General features: G+C 48.5%; 1 protein-coding gene across 2 annotated transcripts; it reads left to right on the forward strand.

Annotated features, from left to right (window-relative positions):
- The first annotated feature begins 7,812 nt into the window (after window positions 1-7,812).
- LOC114492343 (cytochrome P450 1A1) lies at window positions 7,813-13,813 on the forward strand. Of its 2 annotated transcripts, none has more exons than XM_028506581.2 (7): window positions 7,813-7,948; window positions 10,113-10,977; window positions 11,513-11,639; window positions 11,727-11,816; window positions 11,909-12,032; window positions 12,178-12,264; window positions 12,427-13,813. In XM_028506581.2, the coding sequence occupies exons 2-7, from the start codon at window positions 10,132-10,134 to the stop codon at window positions 12,710-12,712; spliced, it is 1,560 nt and encodes a 519-aa protein (XP_028362382.1). In that variant the 5' UTR covers window positions 7,813-7,948; window positions 10,113-10,131; the 3' UTR covers window positions 12,713-13,813. The 2 variants fall into 2 exon arrangements, with proteins under 2 accessions (XP_028362382.1, XP_035883804.1); XM_036027911.1 differs by having other exon boundaries at window positions 7,815-7,948; window positions 10,116-10,977.
- Window positions 13,814-19,567: the final 5,754 nt, after the last annotated feature.

Consider the following 19,567-nt stretch of genomic DNA (forward strand, 5'->3'; position numbering starts at 1 on the left):
GCTCTGGCTTCTTGTTGGGCTTGGTCGATGGAAGGCATTAAAATGGGATGGAAATGGGGGAGGAGAGTAAGTGTGGGGTATTTTTTTTCTCCAGACCCTCCCTCCAAAGACACCGTGGTAGGCCACAGCTCCTTCCGGGCAGCTCTCCTCTCCTTACAATCTCTCTCTCAGGGTCCCAGAAACAGTTTCTCTCTCTTGCCCCTTCAAGCCCAAGACAGTGAGGGCTCCTCTCTGTTAGCAGTCATATGATACCAAAGTATTTTGTCTTGGTTTCTCTATATGCTGCTCATACCTTTGTAAATAGTCCCCTTATTAAACTCTCCTCAATGACCAGTTTGAATGGGTCCTATTTCTTGTGAGGACCCTAAATAATAAACTGGTTCTTTGAAAGTTTCTGCTCCACCATTTTTGGAAGGTCAGCCTTTCCCCCTAGGCTGTTCCCTGATGGCTGCTGCAGTTTTGGCCAACACATCCAGACATGACAAGGGCCAGAGGGACAAGAGTGCATCTCGTGCCGTGTAACCCTTTTATGAGTAAGGAAACCTTTCCTAAAAGCCATCCCACCAGATAGCTCCTGCATTTCCTTGGCCAGAATCATGTCACAGAGTCAAGTTTAATCCAATCACCAACAAGGCAACTGGGGCCACAGTGACTAGTTTAGACCAGCCAGAAGCCACTCCCTGAGGCTGGGGACCCACATCCACAAAGCACATAGCTCTGGAAACAAACATGGAGGATACCTGGTCAAAATTGAAGAGGAGGGGGAGACTGTTGGGAAGAAGGAAAAATCAAGGTGAGGGGATGGGTATTAGGTGCCTACAAGTGGTGGGGCATTTGGGAGAGTCCCTCAGTTGTTTGAGTGGCCTGTCACTGGTTGGTGGGGCAATCAGGCTATACCCTGATAGGTCTCAATGACACCACCTCCTTGGCAGGGGCATTTGGCTGACTAAGTAGGTTCCTCAGGGGCCCTGCTTTTGTGAGAGGACAAGAACCTTCCCTATTAGCAAACTTCTGTGTTCAACATACAAAAGGGCATCTGTAAGTGGGATCGTTAGCATGGCCCTGAGCAGGCCCTTCAGAAGGTCAACATTGCCCTGCAGGCCTGCTTTCACAATGCCCTGGAATGGCAAACATTTCCCTGGAAATAAAGGCATTGCCAACCTGAGCAGACTTAGTCAAGTTCTGATATATAATATAGGTCTAAATTAATCACATCTGATACTATAGAAGAAAGAAGAGAAAAAAGGAAAAAAAGGCCTGCCTTCATCTCCACTGCCCTCTGTCCAGACCCTGTCCAGAACCTCCGGCCACTCCTCCCTGTTTCTCCCAGCAGTGTTCCAAGGGCTGTATCTTTAACAGCCCTTCTCACCCACCAACCCATGGAGGTCTTCTGTCCCAGTCCTGCAGAGCCCTCTCTGCTGACAGAGGTCACAAAACCTGCTGTTGGCCGATTGTTGTGGTGGGGCCAGACTGGGGAGAAAGGGGCTGTGACCTGTTGAGAGGAACCAGGTGGCTTTGAAATTGAAAGAGGTTGGGGACTTCTATTGATCAAGGCCGTGTGGTGGGCACTGAGGCCTAGTTGAGATGCTGGCCCTGGACAGAAATGATGGTGGCATAAGGTAGGATGCCTGAGCTGGGCCAGGCTGAGATGAACTTCTTAAGGCAGGACTGTGACCAATTGTCTGTCCTCCAACAACAAAATGACTAACACTCACTTAGCGAGAGATCCATTCAGCTGACAAGTTGGGCCCGGGTGCTCTGTGTACCAAGGCTCAGAATCTCACCAAGCCTCTGCCATTTCAAACCTGGTGTATTTTCCTATTTGGGAGTTTGACATGTTTCTATTCATTTATTTAACAAATATTCATTTAGCATCCACAATGTACAGGTTTGCTGTTGATGAAGAATTGATCAAAACAGACAAGTCCCTGCTCTGTTGGAGCCTACATTCTATCTGAGGGTTATAGATCATACACAATATAAAAGGTAAGTAAAATACATAGTATGTTTGAAGTTCATAAACGCTATAAATAAAAATCAAGTAGCAAAGAGGGATAGAGACTATGAGTCAGGGTAACAGTTTTACATAGAATATCCAAGGAGGGCATACTGAAAAGAAGGTATTTGGGGAAGTAAGACATGAGGATTTGGGAACAGAGAATTTCCAGGTGGAGGAAACAGCAAGTGCAAAGGTCCTGAGGTGGAGTGCTAGATGGCTTCCACTTGCCTCTCTAGACTCACTCTCTACCCTCCCCCCTACTCTCAGTTATGGAGGGCTGACTTTTTTGGATTATGGTAATGGGCTCCTTGCTCTTTGACTTCTAGTTAGGTTCAGTCCGGGGAAGGCATCAGTTTTGGGACATGAATGGAGTGAGGTCAGAGTAGGCTCTGCTCTCTCCCTGGAGGGTCTTTGTATGCTAGCTGCAACTCTCTACTGAAGGTCACAGCTCTTCTCTATAGCCTCTCCGTGGCCGCCTTCTCTAGGTTCTGCTTTCTACTCCTTTCTCTTGCTACTTTTAACCCCGCTGTTGCAAACCCTGTGGGGCTGCATTGTCCCTTACTAGCTCCTCTAAACCTTTCCCATACCTTTGTAAATGGTCCCTTTATTAAGCTCTCCTTAATAACCCAATTCGAGGGATTGACCCTGACAGAGACAGGCAGGGATTTGTCTGGAGCATCTCAGGAACATCAGGGAGATATTTGTGCCTGGAGAGCAGTGAGCCTGGGGAAGACAGAGTAACAGGCAAGGAGCTCATAGAGGTCATGGGAGCCACATATGGAAGGGCCTCACAGGCTATTGTGAGGCCTGTTTCCTCTGAGGTTCCTCATAAACTTCTTCCTGAAAATTTCAAGTTGGTCCGTCCTGAATTTGGGGAAGAGATGGCATCTCTTCTTCAGCTAGGAGCTGGGAGAGCAAATGCGCACCAGGAACTTGGCAACACTGCTTTCTTTCTGGCCATCCCCCATCCAAGGAGCCCCCAGCATGCAGGGAGTGAGCTTTGCTCCCAGTACATTGTCATCTGATAACCTCTGCTTCTTCCATGAGTTCCCCCCTCCAGGCACTCACCAGCCAGCGAGCCTCTCACAGTGGTGCTGATGACAGCATTTTTGGCAGACCAGTGGGAAGCCATTGGACAAGAGTAACTTCCTTAGGCTCTTCTGTCCAACCTGCCCAGGCCTTCTTGGGGCTATCTCAAGGGCTGAGGTTTACTTACTCACAGAACACTGCAGGGTAAGCCTCTCTGACCTGCAGGTGTTGGTTATAATCCTTTCCGTTGCAAGTCCCCAAACCCAACTCCTACTAGAAGAGGGAGACGAAGAAGAAAAAAGAGGAAGAGATGGAGAAGAGCAAAAAGGGGGGGAAGGAGGCACAGGAGGAGGTGGCGGTGACTCTGAGTTATGTAGCAGAGGTGCTCTGTGGGCAAACTTCATTGACTTCAGGAATTACTGGGTCCAGGTGCTCAATGTCATCGAATCTTTCCCTCTCTCCCTCTCCTCACCTCCCTGTTTTGCTTTCCCCTGAGTGGACATCATGCTAAAGTAGACTTTCTTTAAAAATGGCCACTGGTAGGCCCAGACTTATTTCAAATTAGCTTAACTACCTTGGCAGAAAGAAAACCTCTCTTTTCCAAAGACTTCAGAAAAACTCTTATTGGGTTCTCATTGGCCTGGCCTGGGTCATAAGCCAGCTTGGCAGCCTGGGGTGCGGGCAGCTCTGTCAAACCTGTTGGCCAAGAGTAGGAGTGGGGTAAGGAACAGGAGTGGTAATGCCAGAAGAAGAGAGAATGGTGCTGGGCACACAAAACTCCTCAGATGCTGTCAGTGGCATGACCGTATAATTTATTGTTCAAGACAAGACTCTTCAGAAAGTGAAAAAGGGCACTTTTAATATTTACACTGGGACAATAGGCTTAGACCAAGTCTATCTTTGGAAAATATTGTCACCCTAACTATAGCAACCAAGAGGCAGGGACCTGGTGTTGGGGTAGGGGACTGCCTCATCTGAACCCTGGGTCCTGCAAACTAAACCTTTTTGGCTTTCTGGGCATAGGTAGGAGAGGGGAGGCACTTGGGCTCCAGATCTTGAGTGGGATGAAGTCCCAGTTGTACATATCCACTCAAACTGTGCTCTTCTCAAATGGCCTCACTCCAACCTCCCACTGCCATGCTTTGTTCTTGTCATGTCCTGTCCTTTTGCCAGAAATGCCCTTCCTATACTCCTCATACTCTGTGACCCTTCTACAGTGCTCCCCTCTCCGCAGTCCTTTTACCTGCCCCCCGCCTCACCCCAGCTTCTCACAGCTCCTGTACATTTCCAGATTCCACATAGGCTGTGCTCAGGGTGTGGTTCCTGCCCTCCACCATGGGGCAGAGGTTTGTTGTTTTGCTTTCTCCCCATCTCCCTGCCACATACTTCTCAACAGTGCTGACTAAAGACTCTAATAAGCTAGATCACTCTGCTGGGCCAAGACCCTCAGCAGTGGACTCTATCCCTTCAGCCCAGAGCCCTCTCTGCTTCCCACTGCCCCCTGCCCTTCTGTTCCTGGTATTGATCGTTAGGGAATCAGCCAAACAGCTTCTCACGCAAAGGCATGCAAACTTTGACCCAGGATTGGCTGTTCAGCTCCTGGCCAAGGTTCCCTGACCTGCTGTCTGTCTCCCTCTTTCTTTGCCCAGTGCTCCTGAGCATCCCCTCCATCTCCCCAGCTAGGGAGCTCTTCTGTGGAGACAGGACTTGGTGAAAAGTGTACCGCCTCCCTTAACTCTCAATGCACCAGACTCTCCAGGAGTATGGGGGATGGGAGCCCTGACCCAGGTGCTGAGGCTGTCCCCTTTTGGCTTCTTGGGGATTTGCTGGTAGTTTGGGGGCAATAAACCATGGCCCGGAAGCAATGGGTTAGAGCTCTAGGCTCTGCTTTGACTTGCCATGTGTCCTTGGGCTGAGGAGGAAAGGAATTGGCTTAATTAACTAATGAACTTCTTTGGAGTCAAGAGTCCCTTAGAGAATGTGAGCAAAAAAATGCCTCTTCCATCAGACAAAGGGTTTTTTGGGTCCCTGTCAGGAGCCTCAGCAGGTGGTCTCCCAGCCAAGAGGGGTGCATCGCCATGATTCTTCAGAGCTTGAGCATTGGTGGGGTCTTGGGGAGCCAAGGGACAGACTGGGTGGCAGAGCAGGATGAGGGGTCTGGAAGTGGTTTGCTCCCCACTTCCTTGCCACGGCTTCCACACAGGTTCTTTCTATTTCTGTAGCTCTAGTTCAAACTGGGATTGAAGGACAGACCCCTCCTGGGTAACATGGGTAACCTGAAGCTCCACAGGCCGAGCCAGAGATGGAGAGGATGGAATGAATGGAACAACGCTGGATGAGCTGGAAGACCAGCAATAACTCCCTCGCCTAAATCCCACCATTACAGCATCAGTACTTTGGACTCAACATCACCCTGTTCATGTGCCCCATCCATAAATCAGCTGCATTTACCAGTTATTAATATTTTGCAAGGACTTGGTTTGTCAGATCAATTATCCACAGGCTAACTGGGACTTCCTCTGTGTTTGAGCATGGAGGAAGGAGCGACAGGTTGGGCTGGGGTCACAGCAAGGGTTAGGTGTTTTGAGAATCACCATGGAGAAGTGTTGGAAGCAGATCAGGAGATACCTGACTTGTTATGGAGAGGATTCAGGGGGCATCCCAGAGGGAGTAATGGAGTAATGTTTTTGTTGAGACTTAAAATAGAGGAGGTTAGAAGTAGAGGTGGATAGGCCTGGTAGATTCTGTTAAAGATTCTACTTTGTATTCAGATGGGAACTACTGAAGGAGCAAGGTGGTGATGGATAGTTTGCATTTTTTAAAAGACCACTTCACATGCAACAGGGTGCAGAAAGAATTGGAGGGAGTAAAAGGCAGATGGGAACTAGGTTTGGAGGCTGTTAGTACTCTAGGGAGCAATGACGAGGACTGAGACGAGAATGCGGCAGTGGGGCTGGACGGATGTGAGAGTAGAGAAATGTGTCTTTGTCTATTCTCAGCATAGTCGCCAGAGTGGCCTTCATGGACTCAGACTTCACAGTGTCTCCTCACACAGAGGAAGTCCCATGCTTCTCAACAGGGTGCTCCTGCATCTGGCACAGGGATGTCCCCCACGGGCATCCCATCCCCTGGGGTCAAAAATTCCAGCAGAACTCCCCAGTCACAAGACCACTGCCCTGATACTGCTCCCTCCCTCAAGAACCACTGTGCAGGGTCTTCGAACTTGCTGTTGCCTCTGCCAGATGCTCTCCTCTTCCAGGTATCTGTGTGTCTGGAATCGCAGTTCCACACTCCATGCTCAGTCATTTTCTCAATGAAGACTCCTCTGACCACCCTATTTTCAAATGCAATCTGCCCCCACGTGATTGCTTACCCCTTCCTTTCCCTGCTTTGTTTTTCTCTGTAACACTTGTCACCCTCTGACATTCTCTGTGCATTATGTCTCCCAACCCCCCTCAACCAAAATAATATGTAAGTTCCATGTGAGCAGGAGGTTGAGTTTATTCACTTTCGTGTCAATTGCCAGCATCCAGAACAGTAGTGGCACATGGCATTTGTAAATGTTTGTGTAATGCATGAGGTGGCCCCTGCCTAGAGTGGAGGTAAGGGGTCAGGATGAGGCTACTTTCTGGCCTGGGCCAGCAGATGGATTATCGTGCCATTAGCTGGGCTGCGGAGCACCGCGAGTGATGTGGCCAGTGGGGACGGGTTGATCTAGATAGGCAAATATGACTTTTTCTGCCTGAACATCCTACATCGAGAGGATTCGGCATGGGTGGGGACAGCTTCAAAGGCAGCCAGCCAGGAAAGCCGGGCGGCTCTGAGGCTGCGTGACCTGCCACAGGCGTGGACCAAAAATACGGACACACGCAGGCGCTCGCTCTCTCCGGCAAAAGCCCAGCTCCGCACGCAAACCTGGGCCCTTTGCACCGCCCCCAACCCCAACCAATAGCACATCTGCCAGGCTGCGTCACTCCTCTCCTTCCACCCCATCTCTCCACTAGAGACTGTCTCATCTAGAGGCCCCCAGAATCTCCTCCCCTCTTGCGTGACTGTGCCAGGACCCGACCAGGGCCCGGACTTTGGGAGGCTGGGGACCTGCGTGGGATTTCTCGCCCTTCTCACGCAACTGCGGGGCACTGCACCCCCGGTTAAGTGGAGCGGCGACAGGCCACGTGACCGCTGCCTCCTGGAAGGAGGTTCCAGACACCAGCACATTGGCCTGGGAGGTGTCTGTGCAGGGTGCCCCCCCCTTAGTCCCTTGGCCCCTTCCCCTGTCCAGCCCGCCGGCCTTCCGTCCCAGTGACCTCAGGGCAGGGGTCGCAGCGCTTGTCACGCAAGCCAGGACTCAGTAACCCGGGGAAGGAAGGTCACTACCCGGCAGCCCCGCCCCTGCCTGCCTGGCCTTGGTCGGATAGTAGTGAGGGGGAGGCACTTGCACGTCCTGGGATTGCAAAAATGAGGGTGAGAGGACCCCGTGCCCGGGGCAGGAGGCTCCTCATAGCCTCTCTTTGGGCTGTCCTAGGACTTCTCTCCAAACCCCTGCCTCACCTGGGTGCTGCGCTGGCCACAGGGTACCTTGGACCTGAGCGTCCCTGGCGTCCCCAGCCCTTATTCCTTTACATGCTGGCGCTTGGATGAGGCGTCCCCATAGTGCGCTCACAACTGCCCGCGTGCATCCCACTCCCCCAATTCTCATCCACCCTAGAGCTACCGTCCTCCCCCACCCCCACCCCCGCCTCCGTCCCATCCCGGAGCCAGGGGGCGTGGCCACACACACCAGCCGACTATAAAGCTGGTTGTGCCTTCACCCTCACCCTGAAGGTGACAGTTTCTTGGAGCATTCCCTCATCTTCTTTGGGGTCCCGGCTCCAGAGGCTACTCTTCCCAGCTCAGTTCAGCACCTCCTCACAGCCACAGGTGAGTTCTGGGGACTTCTGGCTTGCCCCTTCCCTCCCAATAAAAGGAAAATTTTGATGCCTCTAGGTCTTCCTAGGTAGTCGCTGGCCTAGCACCTCAAAAAAGAAGCCTAGGAGTGGCCTTAGTGACCAAGGAGTCCAAGGAAGGGCAGGACCTGCCCAGTGTCCCACAGCTAGTAGCAGATCTCTAGAAGCAGGTGCCCCTCTCCCAACTCCAGGACCCAGGCTGCTGCTTCATCCCACTGACCCTCTGAATGCCTAGGGCCTTCCCCAGCAGAGTCACCTGGCTGGCTGGAATAAGGACACAGTTGTCCAGAGTTGGGTTGGGTGAATGGAGGGGGCAGGTTGTGTTCTTACCAGTTGTACCTACCTGTCTTATCTAAAAGCTACCCCCCTGGCTGCCTCTACCTCCACCCCACCCCCCACCACCACCCAAGGCATGGCTTGTCAGAGCCAAGACGTGCTGACTTGGACCAGAGAAGCCAGTGTGAGCAGGAGTCCTGGGCACTGCCCGGAGCCTTCCCTATCCCATTGACAGTCTACTCTGGCCTCTGTTGGGAAGCAGTTAGTATGAGAGACTCTCAGCTTCAAGGAAGGTGGACCACTAGTCACATTTTTCTTGGCCTCCCACCATCTTACTAAGGCTAGAGGTCCTTAGGGCACCCAGTATATGTGAGGAAACACCATGGTACCCCAAGGCCTAGCAGTGTCCCCAGTTCACTTAGGGAGCCAGGGCTTTTTATGTGTTCTTTGGGATCCAGCTCCTCCAGGAAGCCTCCCTAGATGGATGGCCATAGTACTTGAGGTAGGAACCACACAACCAACCTCCCCATCCTAGGTGGCTCTCCTGCAGGGAAACCTCACTAGTCAGGCTGTGAGGTTCCCCAGGCCAGAGGTGAGTTCTTTTCCCTGAGATCCAGCTAGGCACCCTGAATCAGAGATCATACCCCACTCCCTCTCTCAGGTGACATAACCAGAGCCCAGAAAGGTAAAATGATGAACGAGTCCAAGGCCATGCCATTGAGCTTAAAAACACTGAGTCTCCTGTCCTCCAGTACAGGGCACCAGGAAGATGCCCCAGTCAGAGCCTAATGCCTTGGAGCCAGTAGTCTGTGAATTTGCACACATTTTCTGGACCAAGCCTAGAAAGTATCTCCTTAGTCTCACTTAAGTTCAGATCCATTCCTAATTTCCCTCATGGCAGTCTGGAGTTTTCTTGCAGCCCTAGCTCTGGTGGGAGCCTTGCATTTATTCTCTGCTCTCTGGTGAATAGCCTATGGGGGAGACCCAGGCGATTCATTTATTGAGAATTGAGCCCAACAAAAACCCTAGCCTAGATTTCTATGACTCAGACCCTCAATCTAGCTGGTCTCTACCTGTTTTTATACTATGGGTCAGTTGAACTCAGAGAGCTGCGGCTGAGAGCTGTATGGCTTAGACAGTGGTCTTCCCGCACCCTGTCCCCTTCCCACCCTGTCCCAGGGCATAGTAGGACACCCTCGACCCTGGGGTTGAGCAGGAGAGTTCTGAGGGTTCTGAGACCACTCTTCAAAAGGGGGTAGCTATGACAAGAGCTGGAAACCTCCCAGGGAATTTTCCCTAAGAGGTCTGAGTCCTGGCTCAAACACGGAGTGCTGAGTGACTTTAGCCAAGTCAATGCTTCTTTGGAAGGTCAATTTCCCCCAAATGTGAAATGAAGCTAAAGGAGTGGATGATGCCTAGTTTTTCTGATAGCAGCATTTCCCTAAGTGTGGTGGGTAGTACTCAAGGAGATTTTGGTGATACATGTCAATTATGTGTTTATTTTAACATGTTAGGGGGGAAATCAAGCTCGTACTTTCATGCAGATATGTTTGGGATAATGCTAAGTAGGTAGATTTAAAGTTGATTTTAGAAAAATGCGAAGTAGTAGTACAGCTGCACATGGAAATCACAGAGTGACATTGGGAAGCACTGCTTTACACCGGTGCACAGTTAAGAAGGGTGTTTTGCAATTAGGCAAGTTGGGAGCTCAGCAGCTTTTACCACCTCCTCCCCTTCACACCCAGTGAGCAGTTCTGGATAAAGTTTCCTTTTTGCTCGACCAGCATGCTGTTACTTTAAGATATTGGTTCCTCCCACTCCCCTATATGATGTCTTGATCTTTTCCTCCTGCCACCTCTCAGCAGCCACCTTGCCATCTGTATGCTGACCATGTTTTCTGTGATTGGACTCTCCATCCCCGTCTCAGCCACAGAGCTTCTCCTGGCCTCCACTGTCTTCTGCCTGGTATTCTGGGTGGTCAGGGCCTGGCAGCCTCAGGTTCCCAAAGGCCTAAAGAGCCCACCAGGGCCCTGGGGATGGCCCCTGCTTGGACACATACCGACCTTGGGGAAGAGCCCACACCTGGTGCTGTCGAGGCTGAGCCAGCATTATGGGGACGTGCTGGAGATCCGCATTGGCTGCACACCTGTGCTGGTGCTCAGTGGCCTGGACACCATCCGGCAGGCCCTGGTGCATCGGGGCGATGATTTCAAGGGCCGGCCTGACCTCTACAGCTTCACCTTCATCAATGATGGCCAGAGCATGACCTTTAACCCAGACTCTGGACCAGTGTGGGCTGCCCGCCGACGCCTGGCCCAGAATGCCCTGAAGAGTTTCTCCATCGCCTCAGACCCAGCTTCCTCATCTTCGTGCTACTTGGAGGAACATGTGAGCAAGGAGGCTGAGGTCCTTATTAGCAAGTTCCAGGAGCTGATGGCAGGGGTTGGACATTTTGACCCCTACAGGTATATAGTGGTGTCAGTGGCCAATGTCATCTGTGCCATGTGCTTTGGTCAGCGCTATGACCATGAAGACCAAGAACTACTTAGTCTAGTCAACCTGAGTAATGAGTTTGGGGAGGTGACTGCTTCCGGAAACCCAGCTGACTTCCTTCCTATCCTCCGTTACCTGCCCAACCCTACCCTGAGTGTCTTCAAGGACCTGAATAAGAAGTTCTCCATCTTCATGCGGAAGATGGTTAAGGAACACTATAAAACATTTGAGAAGGTACAGGGTGGGGAGAAGTAGTTGGGTGGTGAGGAGCAGGTAGGGTCAGGGGTCAGGAAGTCAGAGAAAACTAGAGCAGCTTTTCATGGCAGACTCTCAGGGACTTCACCCTGAGATTTTGAAGCCAGTAGTGGAGGGGACTTCATCCATGTCAGGAAAATATAACTTTTTCATGGCCATCCCTTTTATCCTTCTTTCAAACAGCAATATTTACTGAATTGCCAGTCCATGGAGGACTCTAGGCCACTTATAGGGATAAGGAAGAGTTAAAAAGTTAGTCTCCTGGCCTCATGGGAGAGAAAAGGGTAAAGAGCACATCCCCATGAAAAATGATACCAGACTCTGTATGTCAGGTGTCCCTTGAGTTGGGACAGGAGAGAACCTTGGACTGGCAGAGGGAAGCTGGGGTGGCAGCCTTGGTGGGTGGGGAGTCATCTCTTGAATAAAGGTGCTAAGAATAGTAAGGAACCAGATCTGGATGGAGAGGTAGGTCTGGGTTTGGGAACTTGCTCACCTGTGGACCTTCCCTACCCAGGGCCACATCCGGGACATCACAGACAGCCTGATCAAGCACTGTCAGGACAAAAGGCTGGATGAGAATGCCAATATCCAGCTGTCTGATGAGAAGATCGTTGGTATCGTCATGGACCTCTTTGGAGCTGGTATGAGCAATCCCATTTGCTTTTCCCATGCCCAACTGCCCTGATCCACCAACAGCCTAACTTCTCCCTCTGTTCTTCTCTGGCCAGGGTTTGACACAGTCACAACTGCCATTTCTTGGAGCCTCCTGTACCTGGTGACATGCCCCAATGTGCAGAAAAAGATCCAGGAGGAGCTCGGTAGGTGGTGGCCTCCTTCAAAGTGCTTAAGGCAGAGGCCCAGCCCAGGCCTGGGAGGCCCCTTCATCTGTCTGGTCCTTTGTGCTCTACAGACACAGTGATTGGGAGGGCGAGGCGGCCGCGCCTCTCTGACAGATCCCAGCTGTCCTACATGGAGGCCTTCATCTTGGAGACCTTCCGACACTCGTCCTTCGTCCCCTTCACCATCCCCCACAGGTGAGGCCCTGTGATCTATTGCTGTCTGACACCAGGCCTTACTTCGGTCCATGTACCTGATCAAGGCTGGTGGGAGAAACACGGTGGGGAAGGTAGGGGGATGTCACTGTGGCCCTGAGCTTAACTGAGCTTTCTCCCTCCCCAGTACCACCAGAGATACAAGTCTGAGAGGCTTTTACATTCCCAAGGGGCGTTGTGTCTTTGTGAACCAGTGGCAGATCAACCATGACCAGTAAGTTGAGAAGGGGCAGCAGAAACTCTACCCTCTTCTGAGCTTCAGACATTGCTGTTCCTGGTCACTTGCCTATCCCCTGCTCTTTTGGGTTGGGATGCAACCCACTAGATGCTTCTGAGTCTGCAGGCTGCCACTTCAGCTGCCTCTCTCTGATTACAGGAAACTGTGGGACAACCCATCTGAGTTCCGGCCAGAACGGTTTCTCACCCCCACTGGTGCTATCAACAAGGCACTGAGTGAGCAGGTGATTCTCTTTGGCCTAGGCAAGCGGAAGTGCATCGGTGAAACCATTGCCCGCCTCGAGGTCTTTCTCTTCCTAGCCACCCTATTGCAGCAGGTAGAATTCAGCATGCCATCGGGCGTGAAGGTGGACATGACCCCCATCTATGGGCTGACCATGAAGTATGCCCGCTGTGAGCACTTTCAGGTACACGTTCGCTCTTAGGGAGCTGAGAGTCCTGCAGAGCCACATACCTGTAAAAGCTACTCAGACTTGTGTCTCTGGGGGTACTGGGAAGGGAGAAAGCCCAGTTAAGATCAGGGCCACAGTGAGATCCCCCTATTTCCCATACCATCTTCCTCCCACCAGCCCTGATCTAGTACATGGACCTAAGTAAGGCCCCAAATCTGTCTCCCTGGCCTGCCTGCCCAGATGGGCCAGGGGTGGGCCCAGGGAGGTCTAAGCTTTGGCTTGAAAGCCACAGATATTGGACTGGCTGATTTTTTGCTCTCTGGCTGTAGGCAAGCCTGAGGGATCATGCCTGCTTCCCACCCTGGACTTTCCTCTCTGCATACTGAATGCAGGCAGTGGTCACTATAGGGGCCACACAGGAACTGATGAAGCCTTCTGAAGCAGTGTTTGAGCTAGAAGGTCTAGTAAGGTTAGGAGGTTCTCTGGCTTCTGGAAACCTCTGAGGAACTCTTTGGAAGGCCTGGACCCAGCACCTAGCTGGCTCTCTGTGAGGTCTGGCTGGCTTGAGAAATATTTACAACAAGCTACATCAAGTCCTGTTCAATCTCTTTGACTATTGGGATCCATCAAGAGTGAAAGGAAGAAGCAGCCCATGATTCTGGCACAGAGTCAGTCCCCCTACTTGAACAAGACTGAGGAATCTGACCACAGGGGTCTGAGACACCGTTCCTGGGGACATTGCCTTCCTCTGTGCAGGCAGGAACAGTAACGCCTCCTGGCTTTATGAGGCTTCTGTTCCTGTCCATGAGGAGCTGGGGACCTGTGTCTTAGAAGAGCACAGAGACAAGAACTAGGCGTCCTATAACTAGGCATCAGGACCAGATAGGAGGTGGTAATTCAATCACCTTCTGTTGGTCTCCTTTCTCTATACCCTGTACTAATGTGTCTTTTAAAAAATATTTGTGTGCAAGGAGCTTTTCATTTTAGCCTACATTGTACTTGCATGTTTGCACTTACCATATGTAAAAGCTTAACAATTTATTGAATACAGTAGAGAAAATTCATACCCATGTATCCAGAAATGTGTAGGAAACATTTTCCTGAGCTAAATAAAGATATTATGCAGAAGTCCTATGGGTGGAGATTTTTGAATCTTGAATGAAGCCGTCACTTGTCTACATTCCCATCCTGCTCCCAATCTTGCATCTAGTTTCACTGTGGGAGGAGGAGGAGAAGGACACGGTTAGGAGGTGAAGTCACTGCTCTCAGACTGATCACACATCAATGAACAGCATTGGCTGGACCAGGCACTGTGGAACAGGGGTATAAAGTAAATAAACATGGCCCCTGTTTTTGGGAGCCTCCCAAGTGGTTTGGAGGAACTGACTCATAAACACATCATACTACTCATTGTAATCAGGGTGCTACAAAGCAGATGCATATTGGAGGATGAGGCCCAGAGCCTGGGTGGGTGTGGTGAGAAAGGTTACTGGGTCTTGGGGACAGCTATGCAGAGCTTTCCTTGAAGGAAGAGAGGTAGTTTCTCTTGGGTCCAACAGGGTAGCCTCTGGTCAGTGTAGACAGAGAGAGGATCTCAGTTCAGAAGCTGTGGTCTATTCCTCACTAGTCATGCCTGGCTCAGGTTCTGCAGCCATCCTAGAACCTAAGGCTAGTCCCGGATGGAAAAGAAGGCCTTTGAGCAGCATGTGGCCCAGATGTCAACACTGAAAGCCCCTGTTCATCTGGGATGGCAGAGAGTGGTGCCAAATAGGGGCAGATGCTAGATTTGTGTAGCCAGGAGCTGTTCCAGTTTGAGGGATTGAGGGGAGATGTATCTTGGATGTGAGTCCCAGCCCAGCTGTCCTCCAGAAGAACTGTGCAGCGGCCAGCAGGTGCTGTTCATGTACAGCTTTCTGGCAGGGGTAGACAGCTTTCACTCACCAATGCATTCAGGCCCCTGCAGGAAACAAGCAAAGTTAGCTGTAGCAGGCCTCTTTATGTAGGGGGTAATTTGATACCCAATCATTTTTGTACTGATTAATTTTTGTACTTAAAAAATAACTTGCCCTGGCTGGGTGATTCACTTGATTGGAGCATTGTCCCATACACCAAAAGGGTTTGGGTTTGATTCTAGGTGGGGAGCACATATCTGGGTTGTGGGTTTGATCTCTGGTCTCAGTGTGTATGGGAGGCAACGACTTGATGTTTCTCTATCACATCAATGTTTCTTTCTTTCGCTCTCCCCCTTCCTGTCTAAGATCAATAAAAATATCCTTGAGTGAGGATTAAAAAATAATAATAACTTGTCTCATATGCTGTAACATAGATGAGCCTGGTAATATCTTGCAGAAAGAAGCCAGACATAAAGGCCACATATTGTATGATTCCAGTTACATGAAATATCCAAAACATGTAAATCCATAGGGACAGAAGGTCCCTCAGTGGTTTCCAGGGGGTAGGAGATGGGGGAGAGGAAGGTACAGGGGTGATAGAATATATTCTGGAATTAAATAATGTGATGATTGTATAACTTCTTTTTTTAAAATTTTATTTTTCAATTAGAGTTTATACTCAATATTATTTTGTATTAGTTTCTGGTGTACTGCCTATTTAACTTCTTTAATATACTAAAAACCACTGAATTATTCAGTTTAAACTAATTAAGACACTAAAAAGGACAAAGTTTGTCAACCTTTTTTCCTAAAAAATAAGTGAGGGATGAATGGGGGTAACATGCACAACAATTTCAGTGTTCTCAGTAATCATGTTGGTAATCATAATTAGTATTTCTATTTTGAGACTATAGTATAATATGGGATAAAACAAATGAGTAATTAATAATGAGGATATTGTAATTAATAATCAAACCCCTTAAGAACCAGGATTTGGGGCATGGAAAAAAGGAGATACAGATATAATACAAAAAAAATTTAAGCCTTGGCTGGCGTGGCTCAGTGGATTGAGCGCGGGCTGAGAACCAAAGCATTGCAGGTTCGATTCCCAGTCAGAGCACATGCCTGGGTTGCAGGCCACAGCCCCCAGCAACCGCACATTGATGTTTCTCTCTCTCTCTCCCTCCCTTCCCTCTCTAAAAATAAAAATAAATAAAATCTTAAAAAGTTTTAAGTTAAAAAGTATATATGTCATATACATATATTATGTATATTTCTAAGTGTTAGAAACAATGACCGGCTCATAAAAATGAGCATTCCTAATACCTCAATTGCCATACAGGGCTCCTTGGAAAAACACTGGTTATCAGATTTGGGGAAGAAATGCAAAGGATGAGCCTGAAATAGTTGTTTATATCACAGAGCAAAGACACCACAAGATGACCAGTAGATTAAGCTATTCAGGAGTCTATTGAAAAGGCTCCAAATGGCCAAAGATAGAACAATTTGAGTGTCATAATAATGTTTCCATTGATTGAAATCCATCAAATATGTTCAAGTCCATGAGTTCATAAAGATATTAAAAAATTAACTGGTTACCATCAAAGGAACTATCTTGAAAAGTGAAAAAACAAAGCTAAAATCAAGCATTTGTTCTACCTTTTCCACATGAACTATACCTATAGAAAATTAATAGTAGGTAGACTTCCGACAAGATGGAGGAATAGGTGGACACACCGTACCTCCTCGTACAACCAAGATTAGAAAAACAATAATTTACAACAATAATTTACTATCAGAATAACACCCAGATCCGGCAGAGGATTTATCTGAATGGAAGTCGGGCAGCCAAGAAGTTGAAGTAGACGCGTTCATCCGGACTGGTAGGAGAAGACGAGCTGGGCGGGCGTGGGGCTGGCTCGGGTCAGCGGCGCGCGGAGGTCGGGGGAAGGTTTGGCGCGAAATCAGCGCAAAAGCCATCCGGCGCGTAAGAAGGCAGCGGTGATCCCTGAGTACGCAAGCTGCGGCTGGCAGACACAGAGGGGTAGCGATTGTGGACCAGGGCAGAACTCGAGGCCCGGAAGCCCAGACAAGGGTCTGAGTCCAGGAGAATGGAACTACCGCCATTGTTTTCTCCCGTCCCCACTCCAGCTCCCGCCCCACCCCCACATATAACGTCACAATCTAACGACTGGTGAGCACCTAAGGCTCTGCCCCCCACCGTAACAAGAGCAACCAGACCGAAAAAAAAAAAAAGGAGAGACAGGAGAAAAAAATATGTTTTCAAAAGAGCAGATCAGTCCCCCAGGACTCATCCTTTTGAGCGACCAAGAATTAGCCAATCTATCAGATGCGCAGTTCAAAACACTGGTGATCAGAAAGCTCACGGAACTGGTAGATTTTGGATGAAATCTAGATGAAAGGATGCAGGTTTCCATAAAAGAGATGCAGGAAGACACGCGGAGGAGAGCCAATAGTGAAAGGAGGAATCTGAGTCTCAAAACAATACAGTGGACCAGAAGGAAGAGAGAATCACCCAAGCAGGAAAGCAAGATGAAATAAGAATTCAAAAAATTGAGGAAAAGATTAAGAGCATCCAAGACACCTTTAAACGTTCCAATATCCGAATTATAGGGGTACCAGAATCGGAAGGGGAAAAGCAACAGATTGAGCACGTATTTGAACAAATAATAAAGGAGAACTTCCCCAATCTGGCAAAGGGAACAGTCTTCCAAGAAATCCAAGAAGCTCAGAGAGCCCCAAAGAAGTTGGACCCAAGAAGAAACACACCAAGGCACATCATAATTACATTAGCCAAGGTAAAAACGAAAGAGAGAATCCTAGAAGCAGCAAGAGATAAGGGGACAGTCACCTACAAAGGAGTTCCCATCAGACTGTCAGCTGATTTCTCCAAAGAGACCTTACAGGCAAGAAGGGGCTGGAAAGAAATATTCCAAGTCATGAAAGACAAGGACCTACATCCCAGATTGCTCTATCCAGCAAAGCTCTCATTTAGAATGGAAGGGCAGATAAAGTGCTTCTCAGATAAGGTCAAGTTAAAGGAGTTCATCATCACCAAGCCCTTATTTTATGAAATGCTAAAGGGACTTATCTAAGAAAAGAAGATAAAGAAAAGACATGTATAGTAAAAGGACAGCAAACTCACAAATATTAACAACCACACCTAAAGCAAAACCAATAGAAACTAAGTAAACAATTAGAACAGGAACAAAACCACAGAAATGGAGGGTACATGGAGGGTTAGCAGCAGGGGGGTGGGAGGAGGAGAGAGGGGTAAGGTATAGAGAATAAGTAGTACAGCATGTAGGTTGAAAATAGATAGAGGGAGGGCAAGAATAGTACGGGAAATGTAGAAACTAAAGAACTCACAAGTATGACACATGGACATGAACTAAAGGGGGGAAAAGTGGGCGGGAGGGGGGTACAGGGTGGAGGGGAGAGAAGGGGGGAAATGGGACAACTGTAATAGCATAATCAATAAAATATATATATAAAAAAAGAAAATTAATAGTAGGTAAAAAGTATCTCTTAGTAAAAGTATTACAATTAATTAATTAAAAACAAACAATAGAATTAGAATGTCCCTATTTTGCAGCCACCAATAAATTAATGGATCTGGGCATTGCACCCAACAACTGCTAACATAAAAACAGAGAAAGCCAGACGTGGTTTCTGATGAAAAAATCCAACACTACCTGCCATATTGCAAGGGACTGAACCACAGTCTGGCTGAGTCTTTGGATCCAGCTGCCAATTTGCAATATATTCAGAGAATGCAGAAACATGCTGATTGGAAACATAAGAGTGCAATCAGTAAATTCAGACTTTGGGAGACTCTAGTCTAAGGCCTGTGTTCATCAACAGATAACTGTAAGGAAAATAAAGGGAGAGAAACCTTGTACATAGAGAAGAGACTTAAAAGACACATCAAAATTTAGGAAATGAACAATACACATTTGGTGATAAATCTATAAAGAACAAGTAAATTATTACTATAAGAGTCTGGAGAATAGGTACATTTTGTGGAAATGGGACATGAAATGGAATACTACCTTATCTGGGAAGCACTTCATCTGCCCTTCCATTCTAAAGGAAAGCTTTGCTTGATAGAGTAATCTTGGATATAGGTGCTTACCTTTCATGACTTTGGATACTTCTTTCCAGCCCCTTCTTGCCTGCAAGATTTCTTTTGAGAAATCAGCTGATAGTCTAATGGTAGCTGCTTTGTACGTAACTGTCTCCTTTCCTCTTACTGCTTTTAAGATTCCCTCCCTATCTTTTACCTTGGTTAATGTAATTATGATGTGCCTTGGTGTGTTCCTCCTTGGGTCCAACCTCTTTGGGACTTTCTGAGCTTCTTGGCCTTCCTGGAAGTCGATTTCCTTTGCCAGGTTGGGGAAGTTCTCCTTTATTATTTGTTCAAATAACTTTTCCACTTGTTGCTTTTCCTCTTCTTCTGGCACCCCTATGATTTGGATGTTGGAAAGTTTAAAGATGTCCTGGAGGTTCCTAAGCCTCTCCTCAATATTTTGAATTCTTGTTTCTTCATTCTTTTCTGGTTGAATGTTTCTTTCTTCCTTCTGGTCCACACCATTGATTTGAGTGCCAGTTTCCTTCCCATCACTGTTGGTTCCCTGTTCATTTTCCTTTATTTCACTTTTCATAGGCTTCACTTCTTCCTCTATTTTGTGACCAAACTCAACCATTTCTGTGAGCAACCTGATTACCAGTGTTTTGAACTCTTCATCTGATAGGTTGACTATCTCTTCATGGCTTAGTTGTTTTTTTGGAGTGTTGATCTGTTCTTTCACCTAAGCCATATTTCTTTGTCTTGGCTCACCTGTTATATTATAAGGGGCAGAGCCTTAGGTGTTCACCAGGGTGGGCCAACCCATGTCTTGCTGTGGTGCCATGTGTGTGGGTGAGGGATCTGAGAGGGAACAGTGCTGCTTCCTAGGCTCTTGGCTGACTTTCA

This window comes from Phyllostomus discolor, chromosome 1, assembly GCF_004126475.2.
Source record: "Phyllostomus discolor isolate MPI-MPIP mPhyDis1 chromosome 1, mPhyDis1.pri.v3, whole genome shotgun sequence".
NCBI classification, from domain to species: domain Eukaryota; kingdom Metazoa; phylum Chordata; class Mammalia; order Chiroptera; family Phyllostomidae; genus Phyllostomus; species Phyllostomus discolor.

Excerpts from the sequence above, each read along its gene's own strand:
- LOC114492343 (XM_028506581.2), top strand. The coding sequence starts at position 10,132 with ATGCTGACCATGTTTTCTGTGATTGGACTCTCCATCCCCGTCTCAGCC. Across the intron at positions 11,817-11,908 it reads AAAGATCCAGGAGGAGCTCG|ACACAGTGATTGGGAGGGCG; the intron begins GTAGGTGGTGGC and ends TGTGCTCTACAG. Across the intron at positions 12,265-12,426 it reads TGGCAGATCAACCATGACCA|GAAACTGTGGGACAACCCAT; the intron begins GTAAGTTGAGAA and ends CTCTGATTACAG.